Source organism: Anopheles maculipalpis, chromosome 2RL, assembly GCF_943734695.1.
Source record: "Anopheles maculipalpis chromosome 2RL, idAnoMacuDA_375_x, whole genome shotgun sequence".
Lineage (NCBI taxonomy): Eukaryota > Metazoa > Arthropoda > Insecta > Diptera > Culicidae > Anopheles > Anopheles maculipalpis.
The window spans coordinates 91,086,870-91,102,941 of record NC_064871.1 but is presented as its reverse complement, the minus strand read 5'-3'; the positions used below and the strand labels follow the sequence as shown (position 1 = coordinate 91,102,941).

At 38.8% G+C, this 16,072-nt stretch overlaps 3 protein-coding genes across 4 annotated transcripts in view; 1 reads left to right on the top strand and 2 right to left on the bottom strand.

Moving 5' to 3' along the window:
- The window catches only part of LOC126568629 (protein anon-73B1), a 793,767-nt gene that overhangs the window by 261,519 nt on the left and 516,176 nt on the right, over positions 1 to 16,072 (top strand). The gene's annotated exons all lie outside the window — the stretch shown is intronic.
- LOC126568418 (uncharacterized) overlaps positions 1 to 16,072 on the bottom strand; it is a 366,923-nt gene that overhangs the window by 279,613 nt on the left and 71,238 nt on the right. The window lies entirely within an intron of this gene.
- The window catches only part of LOC126567839 (probable serine/threonine-protein kinase yakA), an 84,338-nt gene continuing 70,545 nt past the window's right edge, over positions 2,280 to 16,072 (bottom strand). The window contains exons 5-11 of the mRNA XM_050224152.1: positions 15,383 to 15,502; positions 14,595 to 14,686; positions 9,548 to 11,104; positions 8,340 to 8,445; positions 6,811 to 6,900; positions 6,061 to 6,247; positions 2,280 to 2,584 (exon numbers count right to left, since the gene is read on the bottom strand). Coding sequence (XP_050080109.1) covers positions 2,280 to 2,584; positions 6,061 to 6,247; positions 6,811 to 6,900; positions 8,340 to 8,445; positions 9,548 to 11,104; positions 14,595 to 14,686; positions 15,383 to 15,502 — 2,457 coding nt within the window. The remainder of the gene's footprint in view (positions 2,585 to 6,060; positions 6,248 to 6,810; positions 6,901 to 8,339; positions 8,446 to 9,547; positions 11,105 to 14,594; positions 14,687 to 15,382; positions 15,503 to 16,072) is intronic.

Here is a 16,072-nt window from a genome sequence, read left to right as displayed (position 1 = left end):
AATTTTAAAGCAAATCGATAGCAATTTGTTAAATTCAACTAAGGTTTTATAGCTGTATGCGTGTGTGGCTTCTCTTGTTTCTTGCAACATGTTTGAAGCTGTAGCAGGAGAAGAGATGTAGAAAGTGAATTGTTTTTGTAAACTATATTTCGGGTGTTTCCCCAAGTTTAGGACTATATGCACAAACGCGGTGTAGTACTGCTACTAATGCACCCCGTAACACCTTCCTCCTGCTTTTCTACTAGTGTGTTCTACTCGCTGAATGTCTCAGGTACGCGATTTCATGTTTTCATGTCCTTTTCTTGCGGATTTGCAAGGATACAATCTCTCTTCTGCTTCACGCAACACACTTCCTGATTTGCTACTACCAGTGTGTGTATGTATTTACAGGTTTTTTGGTAGGTAGTTCAGAATTGTATCTGTATATATTGTTGTGTTTGCAACATAACCTTCTTTTGCTGCTTCAGATAAGTCAAAATTCCTTGAACCATAGGTCAGAAGATAGGCATACAAAGTAACAATTTTATCCTAATTCTACTACACTACCCACTAATATACTTTTCTCTTCTCTGCTCTTTGCGTTAATCATAATCACGATGCAAAGAAAATAAACTTAAAATTGCAATTTATACCTGTCACTGCACCGTTCGGCATTCCTATTCTCTACCACAAACCAAAACACAAAATACAACTAAAGGAGAATCAAAATTTAAAAACAAGAGAAAAAACAGCTTAATTTACTATACCTCAACTCAATCATCCATTGGCGGATCAGCAAACTTAACACACACACACACTCACACACAATGTATATTAACAGAAAATATATAAATCATCTAAATAATGTACCAGTACTTGTGTACATTGAACGCAAAACGTTATCCTTCACCTGTTATTTATATATACTTAATAAAAACTCAGCCAAACTTTTTCATCCTGAGGTTTACTTTTTTTTTTGTATCTGTGTTTTGTTTCTTTGTATTAGAGCTATACATATAATTTTAATTTTAAGGGCTGATTTCTTTTGTTTCCTACTCCCTTCTCTCTGTATACGTGTCCTTCGAGGACTTTTTCGTTCACTCACATCCGATAAAGTTTTACTTCCTTGTTTAATATCATCTTCCACCGTACTGTTGTGGGGTTTGTTTTGAGCTCTGTGTTCTATAACTATTAGCAAAATATTTTATACATCCTTTCTGCTAGCTAGTCTTCAACTTTGAAGCGCCAGTAAAACATAGTTCAAAGAACTGACAGCTGGTTTTAAAATCAAAGAAATCCAATGTTCCACTTTTTTTTCTACTTGGGCCCGACAACTATTATAACAACACATACCAAACATCCCTTAAGAACAAAGAGATCCTTTCAGTAATCATAGTTTTCCAGCAATGGGGCTTACACAAGAAAAAAAATCAACACTTCGAGCCGTTTCTTACAGTTATCATTTGCCTGCGTCAAAAGGCATTATATTTGGGCTCCTGACTACCCACGTGCACGGACAAGCAAAATCTTTTTTCCCTCGTCCTTATCAGTTTGTCGATCCACCCTTAAACGGGTGCACAACTTTTCGATCAACGTCAGGAATGGTTTTTTTTGTTTTGTTTGTTTGTTTTGTTTTAGTAAAATAATCCCAAAGAGCAAACACGCAATATTTATCATAGAGAAAATGGAAACAAACATAGTATCGTAGCACTATCGGTCTCTTTGCTGTGACAGAGGGTTGCAAAATTGCAATAAAATTCAATGTTTTTGTTTTGTTTTTAGAAAAGCTTTGTCTAATAACTGCTTTTAGCTGCTCCTTCTCACACACGATACACGATGATGGCCTTTTTTTCGGTTCCGGTTCGGTTGGTTTCTTTTGACAGGAGTAAATTTTGAGATGCTTTTTGCCTTTCGCGCAGGCCTTTAAGCTAGCCGATGTGTACTTCATGTGGTCGTGCACGTGTCGCTTGTTGTTTGCGCATTCATTTCTCCGTTCTGTTCTGATCGTATGCACGATCTCGCTTCTCTGCTGGAGGCTGAGTATAAAAAAGGTTGAGATGCTGAGGATCAGTTGGCGGTGGTGGTTGTGGTGTCGGAGAATCGGGTGTTGACATCCATAACAACGTACGACAAACATTCACACACACACACACAAAAACACATTTCCGTAATAGAACCATAGAGAGTTCATGTAGTAATAGTTTCACAACGGCTAAAGTTGCAGTCGATTACGACATGCAGAAATTGAAGTAAATCGGCAGAAATGCTGCTGCTGCTGCTGTTGTAAATGGTGGCTGGCTTTAGGCGACCAGCGAATGTTCATCGTCGTTACCAGCGCAATTAGCGTCCATGTTTAGCAGCTCGTTCAGATCGATGTAATCGCCCGACACAATGCCGAGGGTACCGCCGGGACCGATGACACCGTTTCCAACGTTAATGTGGCCATTTCCGTTGCTAGCATGCATGCCGTTGCTACCATTGCCATGCAGTCCAATGCCAAGAATGCCATTATGTACGTTATTATTTGCACCAGCAAGATCACCTCCATGCAGCTTGTAACTCATGAGCTGTGTGTGCGCTGACGGTACGGGTGAAATGTGTCCTCCTGTTTTAGCGTACCAACCAACAACGAATTATTTTGTCATTCCACAATATGCGATTTCATGTATCCAAATTGCCACATTTCACACAGTTCGATAGTTCGGCAATACATGGAGATTTTGTGCAGATTTCATACGAACAAGGGGAGATACAGAAAGAAACGGTCAAGAAAAACAGAAAATTAGTAACGGCATATAAACGTATTATACTTTTGTGTAGTTATTTCTTCGAAACGGTAGTATTCTCTAATCCTGGCATATACCTTAAAGCTCCTAGCCATTGTGTGTCTCAACATTCTTAAAGATTGCATACATACAAACTCACACACACACTTATGTACATACGTTCCACACCCATTCACACGAATCACCTTTGGCAAATACAAACATGTATCTATATCTTCCCTTCCTTTAACCCCAAATCCCCATCTTTGGCAAATTCCCATCCAATTGGCAAATATGACCTATCCTCACATTCCCCTGTGTAGATACTTCTTTCCCTCTTTTCCCATTCATCACCCAGCCTATCATCTCTTTCCTATCTACACTTTTGGTTGACAAACTCATAGTTATTCTTCCCACATGTTCTTTATTAGACACGCACATCCTCACTCGTACAATACACATTTTATAGGGTTAACCTGGTCAATAAAACAGTTCTCCATATGATTGAAGCAACGTGCAATTCAAAGCAAGCACAACAAACGACGGTTTGTTGTTGTGCATCTTGTATCGCGCCGTATGGTTTTTATCATGTAGAAACTTGTTTTTTCATAACCTTAGTAAACCGCTATAAATATTCTCATGCGCTCCAGTACACTACTTCATCTGGAACAACGTTTAATCTAGTAAAATTTATTTTACAAAAACAAATTTGACTCAAAATGGGTGTTCCAGGATGTGTAACGTACCCACCAGACATCCAGACAGTTTCAAACATGCACAGAAAAACAGAAATACGAAGTGAGGTTCAAAAAGTAACGGATGATTTTTTAAGGTGGATCGATATTATTGGGAACTACATCAAGCAGCACAACTATAAGCACGAGTGTTGCAATCATACGCTCGTAATTTGTACGTAATTAAAAAGGCTACCGTTACATTTTGAACCCACCTTGTAATTCGTTGTTTGACGCACATTTTCTTCACTAACTGTATGACACTAAACTTATTGATAGTAACTGTTCTCTTGCATGGTTGCCTATACTCCTCCATCTCTTCCGTGGACAGGTGGGAATAGTACTTAAGGAAAACAAACACAGGAATTTAGGAATTGGATATGAAAGTTCTTAAGGAACCTTTGTTTTTGGTGGATAATGGGAACCTAACGGATGAGAAATGTCTGGTAGGTGTTGATGAAGGAGTATACGACAACATAGTGGGGGAGGGGAATGTGAGCGAATGTGTATACGTAATTGGCTGACTGAATAATTAACATATGTATAAGTTTATAAATTTATAATTGTATGAGTATATACGAAAAACAAATCGTCCGCGATCCCTGTTCGCGCCCCTGGTATAGAGTTGAATTGGAAGAAGCGTAACAACAACAGTACCTTTGTTGCATATGTGGGCTGAGAGACTCTTTTGGTAGACCCACAAACGATTTTAGCAGAACATCGCCTCGCCCCCAGAGTGTGACTCGCGTCGCCTTATCCTATATTTCCTTCCTTCCTCTCTCTATTACTTATTTTCTCGCCCTTTTTGCACACACGTATCGTACAGGAGGAGAATAGCCCAAAATAGCGACAACGGCGGCAGCACCCAGCTTCCCTCCTCTCCACACAGAGCCACGGCAGCATTCTTCTGCAGCCACGCACCAACAGACAGCATCGGAGGATCAAACATCTCGGTATGTACCTTGATTATTGTTTCTTTGGCCATCAACCATCAGATCAGATCGCGAAACAACAACGACAACGACCAGAAGCACACCAGAAACCACAATTACGGAACCGAAACTCGAAGGTCCTTTTTCCGTTCACACAGTGCGTGCACCAAAAATGATCTCTCGCTCATGATTGGTGATAACGACTACACACACACACACTTGATCAAACGCTCATTATCTTTTTTTTGCATTTTTTTTTTGTTATCTTGTCGTAGACCATTATCACCATTTTATGCTCATGTTTTTTTTGTGGTTTGCCTCACACGCTAGAGAGTGATGGTGGTATTTGACATACACACACTTGTGCGCAACCAAATGTTTTATGTTATCAAGATGCATTCATGATGCTCTGCACTGCTGCTCGCATTTTATTGCATTTGAGCTCGACCTCGAAGATCTTAAATCTTTCCATTGCCCACAAGCCTCCAAAAATCTCTTTACATCAGTGTTCTCAATTGCCATTATCTTTCTGTATATCAACTTATCAACCATATCTTTGCATCGCAACAGACATTCCTGTGGAAAGGAAGAAGGTCAGATTGTTGTGATTAGCGAGATTTGTGTGATTTTTTGGTTTACATGTGTGTTTTTTTGGTTAGACTAGGTTTTGCGACTGTGATTGGAAACGCGATTCGAGATTTGACGGGGACATTACACACTTATGCTTCTGTCACGGGAACTGAAAAAGAATATGAGGTAAATGAGACATTTCATACTAATGAAAAATCACAGCAATTTTTAAATTATTGTATCACCTAGATGTGATTTTTTGTTTTGTTTTCACGAAAGGGGAACTTTTTTCACTGTGGATTAATGGAAACAAGAAGCAAAACTTATTCTTTGAGCTCTCCTTCCCGTTTTTTTTTTTTTGATTTATAACTTACAAATGCAAATTTACTTGAAAATTATCAGGCAATAAATCAAATACCAATGATGAAATGGGATCATCGACATTCAGACCATTTCATAAACAAAAAAATTCTAATTTTTAAATATACTTTTTGCCTTTTTCTTAAAGGAAAAAAGAGACAAGAAATCTTAATTCTAAAAGCATATTTTAACCACTATATACGAATTATATACTAAACAGCCAATCTTAATGTTTTAAAGTATTATCATTTTAAGCTTAACAAACCACACGCAACTGATATAGTACTGCCTTATATGAAGCTTATAAGTTCAGACGATTCAGATGCCTTGCCAACTACCTAATTCATCAACACAGTTTGTCAGAAAGAAACCGAACATTTTTTCAAATACCCCGAATCTTTCCATCAACTGTGTTGGTGAGGGTATCGGTGTCCTTTGCGTAGAGAGTAGCTTCCTTGCTCTCTTAAAAAGAAACCCTTTCTCTATTTTTTTAGTTCAATAAACCAACCATCTTCATTTTTAGACCAATTGTACTAAAAACACCCACCAAGATGGTTTAAAAAATCAACACAAAAAAATACACCATGCAATGTACACGATTATGCCCTTTAAACCTTTCACTTTCTGCTGTAACTGTTTGCCTTTTTGTTTTAGATAATTAATAGAAAAAAACACCAACATTAATAGCGCGTTTCGCGGTACGGATGACCGACTACGTACCGGGTGTCGGACTGCTGGAGGAGGCAGACTTGTCACTGCCGTTGCTGCTGCTGTGCTGTTGCTGTTGAGGCAACGTTTGTCCCTGCTGCTGATGTTGCTGTAACACCTGCTGCTGATCGTCGGTCATCATGTCCGGCAGGTTCATCGGAAAATCGTAGCCCAGCATGTCTTCGTTGTTGTTGAAAAGCTGCAAAGAGATGCGGCCAAAGACGATCGGCATAAAAAATAGAAAGAATGCCAGAGGATGATTTTTTTGTTGCATCGTACAAACACACACACGTGCACACACACATACATATACTAACACTGAAGGGTGTGGTTTTGGGTCAGTATAAAACAATAGTGATATGATTTTTCATATAGAAATAGTTGTTTTTTTTTTTTTGTTTAATATTATCTATATGCAAAACCACATACGCAATCGTAACATGAGCGAGAGCAGAATGGAGTTTTCTTATCGACATAAGAAAGTGGATTTGTTTTGTGGTCAATTTTTAAATTCTGTACAAAGGCAGTTTGAACCGTATATTTTACACGTGCAGATAAAACGCAATTTTTTGCTAAGGGTAAAAAAATGAAAGTGGGAAATATTCACGAAACTTTTGCGACTTTCGCGATCAATCCTGGAGTGCACCAGTTATACTGCTTTGGTTCATACCCTTCATGCGGACAGTTAGGTTTACAATGCTTAATGTCTCGATCATTCATATAACGTCGCGGCTTACAAACTATTGGGCTGTGTATGCTTACATCGGTTCTAACCTTATTGATGGTATCCAGATCGAACGGGCACGACGGGAAATACACGCGTCCGAACGGGGGTGCGGTAGAGCATGCGTTCTGTTGTTGTGAAGTTGTGTGAAGTAGTATTATTTCACGGGTTGATAAAGTTGATATTGAATACGAATCGAATAGATTTCAATTGTACACACACACACAGGGAATTTTGTTTCGGATTCCAGCACAACGAAACATTTGTTTGCAACATTCCCAATTAATCATCGTCAGGGGAATCAGGATAGGTGTTGAGGGTTCATGGTAGAGCAGCATGTGTTTGGAGATATAGCATACTCGACCATCATCATCATCATCATAAGCATCAGCATCAATTTCATCAAAAATATCAGTCACCACCATCAGTGCATTTTGTTTGTTGAAGTTTGTTAGGATATTTCATTATTTTTTTTTTTTTAATTACCAAAACCATTCAATTCCAATTTAAAGTTTTTTTGTGTTTGATACCACCAGTGTGTGCATCCAGTTGGAATTGATATGTAAAGGTTGAAATTTGTTGTTGTTTAAGTTAATATATAATTGGAAGAAAGAAGAAAAACATTACGAGCATGAAAAATATATCATCCAGAAAGGTTGTTACAAAAACATAAATCTGCAGCGGCATAAGTAGAGAGTATTGATTTGACCAGTCAGGAAGAAAGTTGTACCCAGATTTTGAAACGAAACCATCGTGAAGAGCTGGAAAGTATTTGTATCGATCATGGACTATTCTTTGCCGACACAAGTACAAGAAATATATGAAACTATACGTATATTTTTTAGATAATAACATTTCTTATCATTTGGAGTAATGTTAAGAAACTCGTATTGCTACAGTGAGTGAATCTACTGTTTTTTTTAGACATATTTTTGAAAAATACATCAAGTTAATGTTTGAAAACAAATTTTGAAGATGCCAATAACTTATTTGCTACACCTTACAGAGCGAAATTGTCCTTGATTTTCAAACAATAAAAACATGTACTGAACAATAATTTTGATCATTGTATGTGACAGTGGACAGTGCACAAAAATTTAATATTTAACTTTTTTCTCCTAAATCTTAGAAGGAAACGGTATCCAGTAACAGTATAGTATTTTTTATGAAACTTAACTTAGACATTGTCCGTCTCACTGAGCGAGATTTGGTACCAAAATTTTGCATTTCATCAAATTGTAGGCCAATCATGATTTGCTTATCCAATTTGATGATGAGACAAGACATATCTCGTGTGATTTATCATCCCGAGAAAAGGTATATGAATAAATTAGTCACAAAGTTGCGCTTCACAAAGCCCATTTACACAACAAGCAAACATTTATTACTAGTCTCGATCGATCGATCCTCATTTCTTGGTACGATCATCGTTCTCTTTGCTTCGCAATAATACGTTTGCTATTTTGTTCTACTTCTGACCTGTTTTGTTTCCTGCTCAATCAATCAACGCAAACAATCCTCTTCCCGCCAGGAAAAAAAGCTGCCTCTACCAATCACTCAAACTTACCCCGAGCAGTGCGTTCGCATCGAGCTGGTAGCCTTCGCCCTTAAGCAGTTCCTTTAGCGATTCCAAATCGTTCTGTACGGAGTCGATGTGCTGTCCATACTCGGCCCTGTAAGTACACAGATGCATATGTGGCGTGCAGAAGAACATACGCACGCACGCGCACACACATTTTTGCGGAAAAAGAAACAAAAACATTGAAAGGAAGAAAGGAAGAAGAAAAAGAGGCGCAACCACCTTCGATTAATATCGCCAATTATCCTTCCGGTTTTACGCAGCACACGCGTTTGTATGCGGCGCGCTACCGAGCTCACACACCTAATTGCTTCGTGGTTAGAAAATGCTTCATACATAAATTTTGTCTTTTGTGCGCCTTTTTACTCTACTAACCCAATTTTAATTTATTTAGCACACAACAGGTTCGTGAGAGCTATGTTTTCATTCAATGCTTTTTGTTTATAATACTATAATGGCCCCATTATTGTTTTTTAATATTAAATGATTAAAAATATGAATGAATAATATGAATGTGAAATGTGAAAACGCATTAAAATGCGTTCAATTTAAAGTAATTTCTTAGATGGTAATTAGCCATAAAAGAACAGTTCAACACTTGATAATTATTATAATTATTACTTTGGTAAAAGTCATCCCTAAATATTTAGTATCCTTTAAACCTTTGAACATAACATTTAAAAAATAAATATATATAAACAATATCAACAATAACGATAACAAGTGCAAAAACTTGTAACTGTATCGATCAAGTACAATTGCGAATAACATACACAGTAAAGACAAAAAAAAAGATGGGCCAAAGACAAAAAAAAATGGGCAAAAAGGGGAAATAAATCAAGATGGATGGCGTAAAATCAATGCATCCCAATTGCGTTGGTAAAAACAAAGGAAACAACAATTCGCCCTAAACATGATGATGGCGAAACAAATGTAAGCGTTCTGGGTTGTGTGCTTGCCTAATATTGTAAGTAAAATATTTTCTAGACCACGGGACTTTTGCGGTTCTACACTATGCCCTAATTCATTGGTGAAAAGCTCGGTGTTGCGAAGCAGATTTAAAAAAGAAACGTGTCCTCGGAGCGAACCGGTGTTGGTGTTGATGCGATGGTACTAATCGAAAGGGGTTGCCAATAGAACACAACAACCCCGCCCCAAATACTTTGGGGAGGTTTTCCGCAAACAAAAATACTAACACCGTGTTCAGACGGGACACGTCTAGATCATTGCTGACAAACTTGGATATTTGCTGCTCCTGATCCGTGGTGTCGTTCTTGCCAGCCTGGGATGTGCTCCGATTTAGTAGCAGTGACGAATCGAGCGAGTTCTCGTCGAATTCTTCATCTTCGCCGTTGAGCATGTGGCTAACAGAAGGTGAGGACTGTTGCTGCTGTTGATTGCTCTGTGGTGCCAGCACCTGTTGTTGCTGCTGCTGCTGCTGCTGCTGCTGCCGACCAGCCTTCATCTGGTTTATGTTCACGTTCGGATTGTAGTAGCCTCCGTCGATGAAGTTAAATCCACTGCTAAGCATCGGTGAAGGATTATTTTCATTCTTCACAATTCCGCTGCTCTGATCGTTGCTGTCTTCAAATATATCGTTCGGCACAATGTCGGTCGCTGTAATATATCCGTTGTTATCGGAGGCGAAGGATAAACCATCCGAAGCAACGGATGACGGAGACGGCGTATTAGCACTATTATTGCTAACGTTCGACTGCTGATTAAATCCGGACAGGCCAGGCGAAGATGAATCTTCATGCTGCTGTTGCTGTTGTTGTTGCTGTTGTTGCTGTTGTTGCTGTTGTTGCTGCTGCTGCTGCTGCTGTTCGTTGGTGGACGTTGTTTGCTTTTTTACCATAGCCAACTTTTTGCCACCTCGGGTCATAATCATTGTCGGAATTTCCGGGGTTGGAGAAGCCTTTAATCCACTTCCACCAGCCTTTGCCGGATTCGGGACAGAAGATAATAGACTTCTACCCTGGGAACGAGACGTATTCGATAGTGGCGGCTGCCCTCCATCATTACGGCTGCTATCGCCGCTATTCCCCTTCAACAAACTTTCTCCACGTTTTCCACCGACTTGTTGGCGTTGCTTTTGTTGCTTTTGCTGCTGCTGCTGTTGTTGTTGTTGTTGTTGCTGTTGCTGCTGTTGTTGTTGTTGCTGCTGCTTTTCCATTTCCTTAATTACCATCGGTGTGTTTAGCATCATTTCACTGTCGTTATCCTGGTTATACAATTGCACGATCGTTGGATCTATCTCATCCACATGATCGACCAAATATCCATGCTCATCGTCCTCGTTGTCTTCCTCCAACGGTTCACCATAATCCTCTAGTTCCTCGCCATCGATAGTGCTTTCGATAAGTTGAATTAGGTTGGCCGGTGCATTGTTAGCGTTGCCTCCACGACCACGTTCGCCTACATTCCTCGATCGTGTGGCATACTTTGGCTGACGATTCTGATCGCTTGTATCCATTTTGCCACCTTTGGACACCACCAGCGAACCTCTTGGCCCAACATCCCCACCAGTACGAAACGGTATCGGTGATTCGGAAAAAATTTCCTCAATCGTTTCATTTCCACCGCTGTAGTTCAATGATCCACCTCCTCCTCCGCCGCCACTGCCGCCGCTTCCGCTGCTATTGCTACTCCGGGAGCTGCTACCACCGGACATGGACGGAGTTGCCGTGCGATGGAATGGGGACCGCTCCGGCATCGACATCGGCGAGCTAACCTCCGGTATTTCCGAATTCCTGTCGGCACAGAATGGGAAAATCTCAATCAATCAATCAATCGTTCGCATAGCTCCTCGTCTTCAAGCGCATGACAGAGCTGGAAGAGAGTAGCGCAATTTTGAATGCGTTTTGGGGAGATTTTTTGTTTTTTTTTTTGGTTCTCTTGTGTGTCTCTCATTTTAAAGCTTCATCCTATCGATCCGTCCATCCTGCCTGTCGGCACACCGTTAGTAGGAGGAGGATACAGTGAAGAGAAACGAGAAGACGAAATCCTATCGTACAGTCTGTCTCTGCACACGGATGGTAAGTTTGGTGCAGTATTGTGTGTTTGAAAGATGCTCCGCAGGAGAGGTCGTCATCGTTTTTTCGTTATCCTGTATAAGTTTTTTTTCCTTCAACACGCACATATGCCGCCTTACATTCACATTGTAGAACATAGGACAATAGCCATCTAGTTCGGCAATTAGGAGGACATGCTATTTTGCTTATTATTAAAAATAGAGCTCAAATTGGGCTTGAGATATTGTAAACTAAAACTGGGATCGATTTGAAGGATTTTGAAATGGATCGTGTATCCCATAACAAAAACATCAATATACGGTAAATCGCTCAAGCAATTACCCTCTTATAAATTGTACAAATTTGTTAAACTCTTTCCAAAAATGACACGGGAGATAATAGGAACTAAATGAATGCATTGTTGCAATAATATGAAGATGATGATGATGTACATAATACCGAAGGAGAATTATTGTTTCATATTTAACCAAGCTTAACGGCTAAGATAAATCCTAGTTATCGTTTGAGATTAATGGAAAACGGATGTATTACTTTGTTTTCAAACATACGAAAAATAGTCGGATCCCTGTCACTATGAGATATACACTATCAGATGATGAAATCAGATATTTTAAATTTCATTTAAAAAAAGTTACGAACTTCAATGGAACATGTTTTAATAACTTTCAAATACTTGTAACTAACAGACGATGTACATCACTAGTCAAAAGGAATATAATATCGAGGGGTTTATCAGGCCAAAAAACAATCGTCTACTTGTATTAAACAATTCGCGATTTCAGATACACAACAATAGTAAAATTTGCTCACAGATCACATCATTACAGTAACATCAACACTGTCCAGATCAACAAAAATTGTCGTCGCAGTTTTAATGGAACAAAGGTTAGATTCGCCATTTTTGGTATCAGTATCCAAATGACTCGGATCATTCATCTTTTGCTTCACGATACGTTTGTGTTATTATTATATTTAGATCGATTTAATCGATTTGTAACATACTTTTTGCAAAAAAGAAAAACTAAAAATGTCAAACAACCGAAGCGAAAGATAACGTAGAATATTTACAAAGGCTTTAAGTCGCTGAGACTACATTCCTCTCTCATGGCCTCTCAGACACCCGACGAATCTGACTGTGCTCAAACAAAACTACAACATTTGATCAGTGTAGTTAGTAAGATGTGATTTGTGTGCAAACCGTGAACCAAGTTGGAAATGGAAGATATTAGGACGGAACAAGAAATATTGGGATTCATCGAACAAATTATTTGAAGTATTTTGCGCTTCACTTTCACGTGTATTACCTGGACCCCTTCGTTTTGTCGCCGCTTGGCGTGTTTTTATCCTTCTTAACAATGCTAACACCATTGAGTTTCTTAAAGATCACGCTACCACCGGCACTGTTACTAGGCTTTGTGCTCTTTTCCACCACGGTGGAACCCGACGAAGCAGAAGATGTATTAGCTCCTGTGTCTTCAGCGGAACGAGACGTGCGAACAATCTGACCGGTGGTTACGATGGGAATAACATGTTTCTTGCCCTTGTCTTGTTTTGACCTGAAGGAAAAGGAAAGAGCCAAGTAACGTATGTTGAAAAGCACAAACAAAAGAAAAAAAAACTATCCGATAACAACAATCCTATTGACAGACAACAACACGGAATGTATTAGTTCGGATCGCAAAACAAATTAACAACTGATTCGTAAATGAACTACAGATTGTGTACATTCAATGACGTAGCAGCAAGAGAAAGGTAATAATTTTTCGTGTTTCATTATACGTCTTTCAGAATTAAAAAAAAAACTGATGCATTTGTCATCCATCGCAAAAAAGCATCCAAATATTGGTTCACAACATCCTATTGGCAAGCCTTTTATAGTAGCAACAAATTAGTTTCTAAATACATATTTGTGTTTCTATGGATAGTACGAAAACAAGGAAAACTACTAACAGAAAATGTTTCTAATGGATATGTTGGTCAAACTTCTTACAGCCTACAAGAAGCTAGCCCCTATTTAGAGAAAGTCGTTAAAATATTAGCTAAAAAGTATGCAAACTAGCAGAAAGTGGATAAGCTTTTACTAAACAACTTCAGGAAGAGAAATACGACATTAAGGAATGGAAAACTCTCATGCAAATGTTAAAATATAAGTTGATACTAAAATCCTCCACAATAAATGCGCGATAGAGCTAACCAGCAGAGTGAATCACGGGTAAATTGCATGCAAACACAATCGATACAATATTAAAAATAAAATATTCATTTCAGCCATACTCCCCGAGCCAATTGTCGGAGCACCACTACACAGCATCAAAACTACCGAAAATAAAGGTTTTTTTGTTTTTCATTTCTTGAAAATGTTATAAATGTTTGAAACTAAAGTTTTTTTTATCATTCCATCTTTGAAAAAAGATTTGCAAAAATATAATGACCGAATTGCGTTACGTAGTCGACATTCTGATAATGTAATACAAATTTAATTTTGCTTTAGAAAATTTCTCACTACAGCAATGTTTTAGGTTATGCACAAACAGGAAGTTAGTAGAGGAATGTATAAAAAAATCCTCGATTACAATCGAAACATTTTTCAGTTATGTTTGAATTCATCTAAATTTTTTTTAACAGCTACTGACAGTTGCCTCTCTTAAAAATTTGGCGTTTTAAAAATAAATTAACAATAATGTAAAAATGTATGCAACATTTTAACGAAAAAACCCGGTTGAAATTTACGGGACGAATCCACACATACTTGGAAAACTTTGAAATAAACTTTGATAAAATCGTTAAAAAACCTGCGAGAGCATAAAAAACTCTGCAAAACACTCGTGCTCCGCCTCTCACATCGGTATATCAAACATACATCAGTTCTAAAATAGTTTAACAACTGTAAAGCAGTATACTTTAGTAGTTTAGTAGCCACTAAGGGTAATTCAGGAAGAGGCAAGGTCTCTTGAACCACAATAATCCTAAACAGATGATGGAAGACTCATTGAATCATTTAAAAACCAAAGATTCATCAATCCGTCCGCTAGGTTCGAGAGTGAGAGTAAGCCCATTTTGTAAAGGGCATTCGTTTTGTGTTTGTTTCTGTTTTGCTAAATATTTTACCAAAATAGCAGCACATAATTGATTTAAAGAAGTAATGAACAACGAACTCAAAACAAAAAAGAAGCAGCAGCAGAACCCTTGCTGACGAGCACAAACTTACAATAATTCTTGTTGAGTTGCGTACGCTACTTCCTCGAGCGCTTCGCCCAGTTCCTCAATAGTCGCTCCTTCATCGTATTCCGATTTCTTCAGCTGTAGAAAAAGACAAAAAGAGAAAAAAAGATAGACAAGATAGGTTGAATTAGTAAGTCCTGCATAACAGGGCAGCATGCGTCCCCATGCACACCGCTGGTAAGTTGATCGATAATCACACCGGGTAACGATCGAGGGTGGAAAGTATAATTTTCTGCGGTGTAATCGATCTTACCGTACTCGCACCGTACCACGCTCCATATTTCTAGGAAAATGGGCTTCAGTGCAGCCTAATATCCATTACGTTCGAAACAATTCTTTAACGTCACAGAGAATAGGATCGCTGCTTTATCCATGAGACCCAGACAGCTCCGCAACTACTCCAGTGTTGTGGGGGATCATGAATTATCGATGATCGAACAGAGACGTTCAGACCACGGCTAGTCCGCTCTGCCCACCACATCACAGCGACAACGACGCCCATTTAGCGCAAATCACCATTAATTAGTAGGCAGGGTCGTACGGGAACTCGAAAATGTGGCGGCAAAATATACAGTAACACATCACTCGGCAAGACTTGGCAAGATGCGGATTTAAAACACATTTATTGATAGCTATTCTGTGAGTGCATAACACACGGCAGGGCACGGTCACTTGCACCACATTTTCCAGTGCCGGCGAAACTTGACGCGGATGAATGTGAAGAATCTTACTCCATATCATATATTTATTTCTTAACAAAACGTCAATCCTTACCTTTGCCTGTTGTGGGGCATCATTGATCATCAGCTGGAATCGACGCTTGTTGCTTCCATTGCTCATAGATCCAAGTCCACTGCGGGACGGTTGCACGATCGTCACCAAGAATTGTATCAACTAGAAAAAAAAAGTTAGAAAAAGAAAAGAAAAAGGTTAGCGGCATTCTCCATTTAATAAATTCTAATAATTGATAGCGTGATATTTGCGTTGTTATCTCTTTTTGATTTACGATCTAAAGATTCCTTTATTTACGACCTGGATTTACGACGTTAGGGATGAAAAATTACAGACCTCTGACAATCTATTGAAAAAAAACGCCACAGATTGATAATGTATTATAGCATAACCTTCATCATACTACGCATAATCTCGTTTAGCTTCGATTGGAGTGGTTTCAATACTTATGATTGGACGTTCATCTTACATTACAATCGTTTGCACGAGACACCAAAGGTCCAACAAATAACAGAGAAGTTTGGGCCCTATTTTCAAGCCCAAGAAATTTGAAAAACATTATCAAACATATAGTGCTGCAGATCCTAACCCAACCGAGCTTCAATGACGATGACCAGTTGTGCTAGGGGCATGTAGCCTACACAACAGTAATGTTCAAAAGGAAAGATGGATGTTTTTATAATATTCTTTCAACCAAACCATTGCTGCATTTGGTTTGCTAAACCCCCGTGG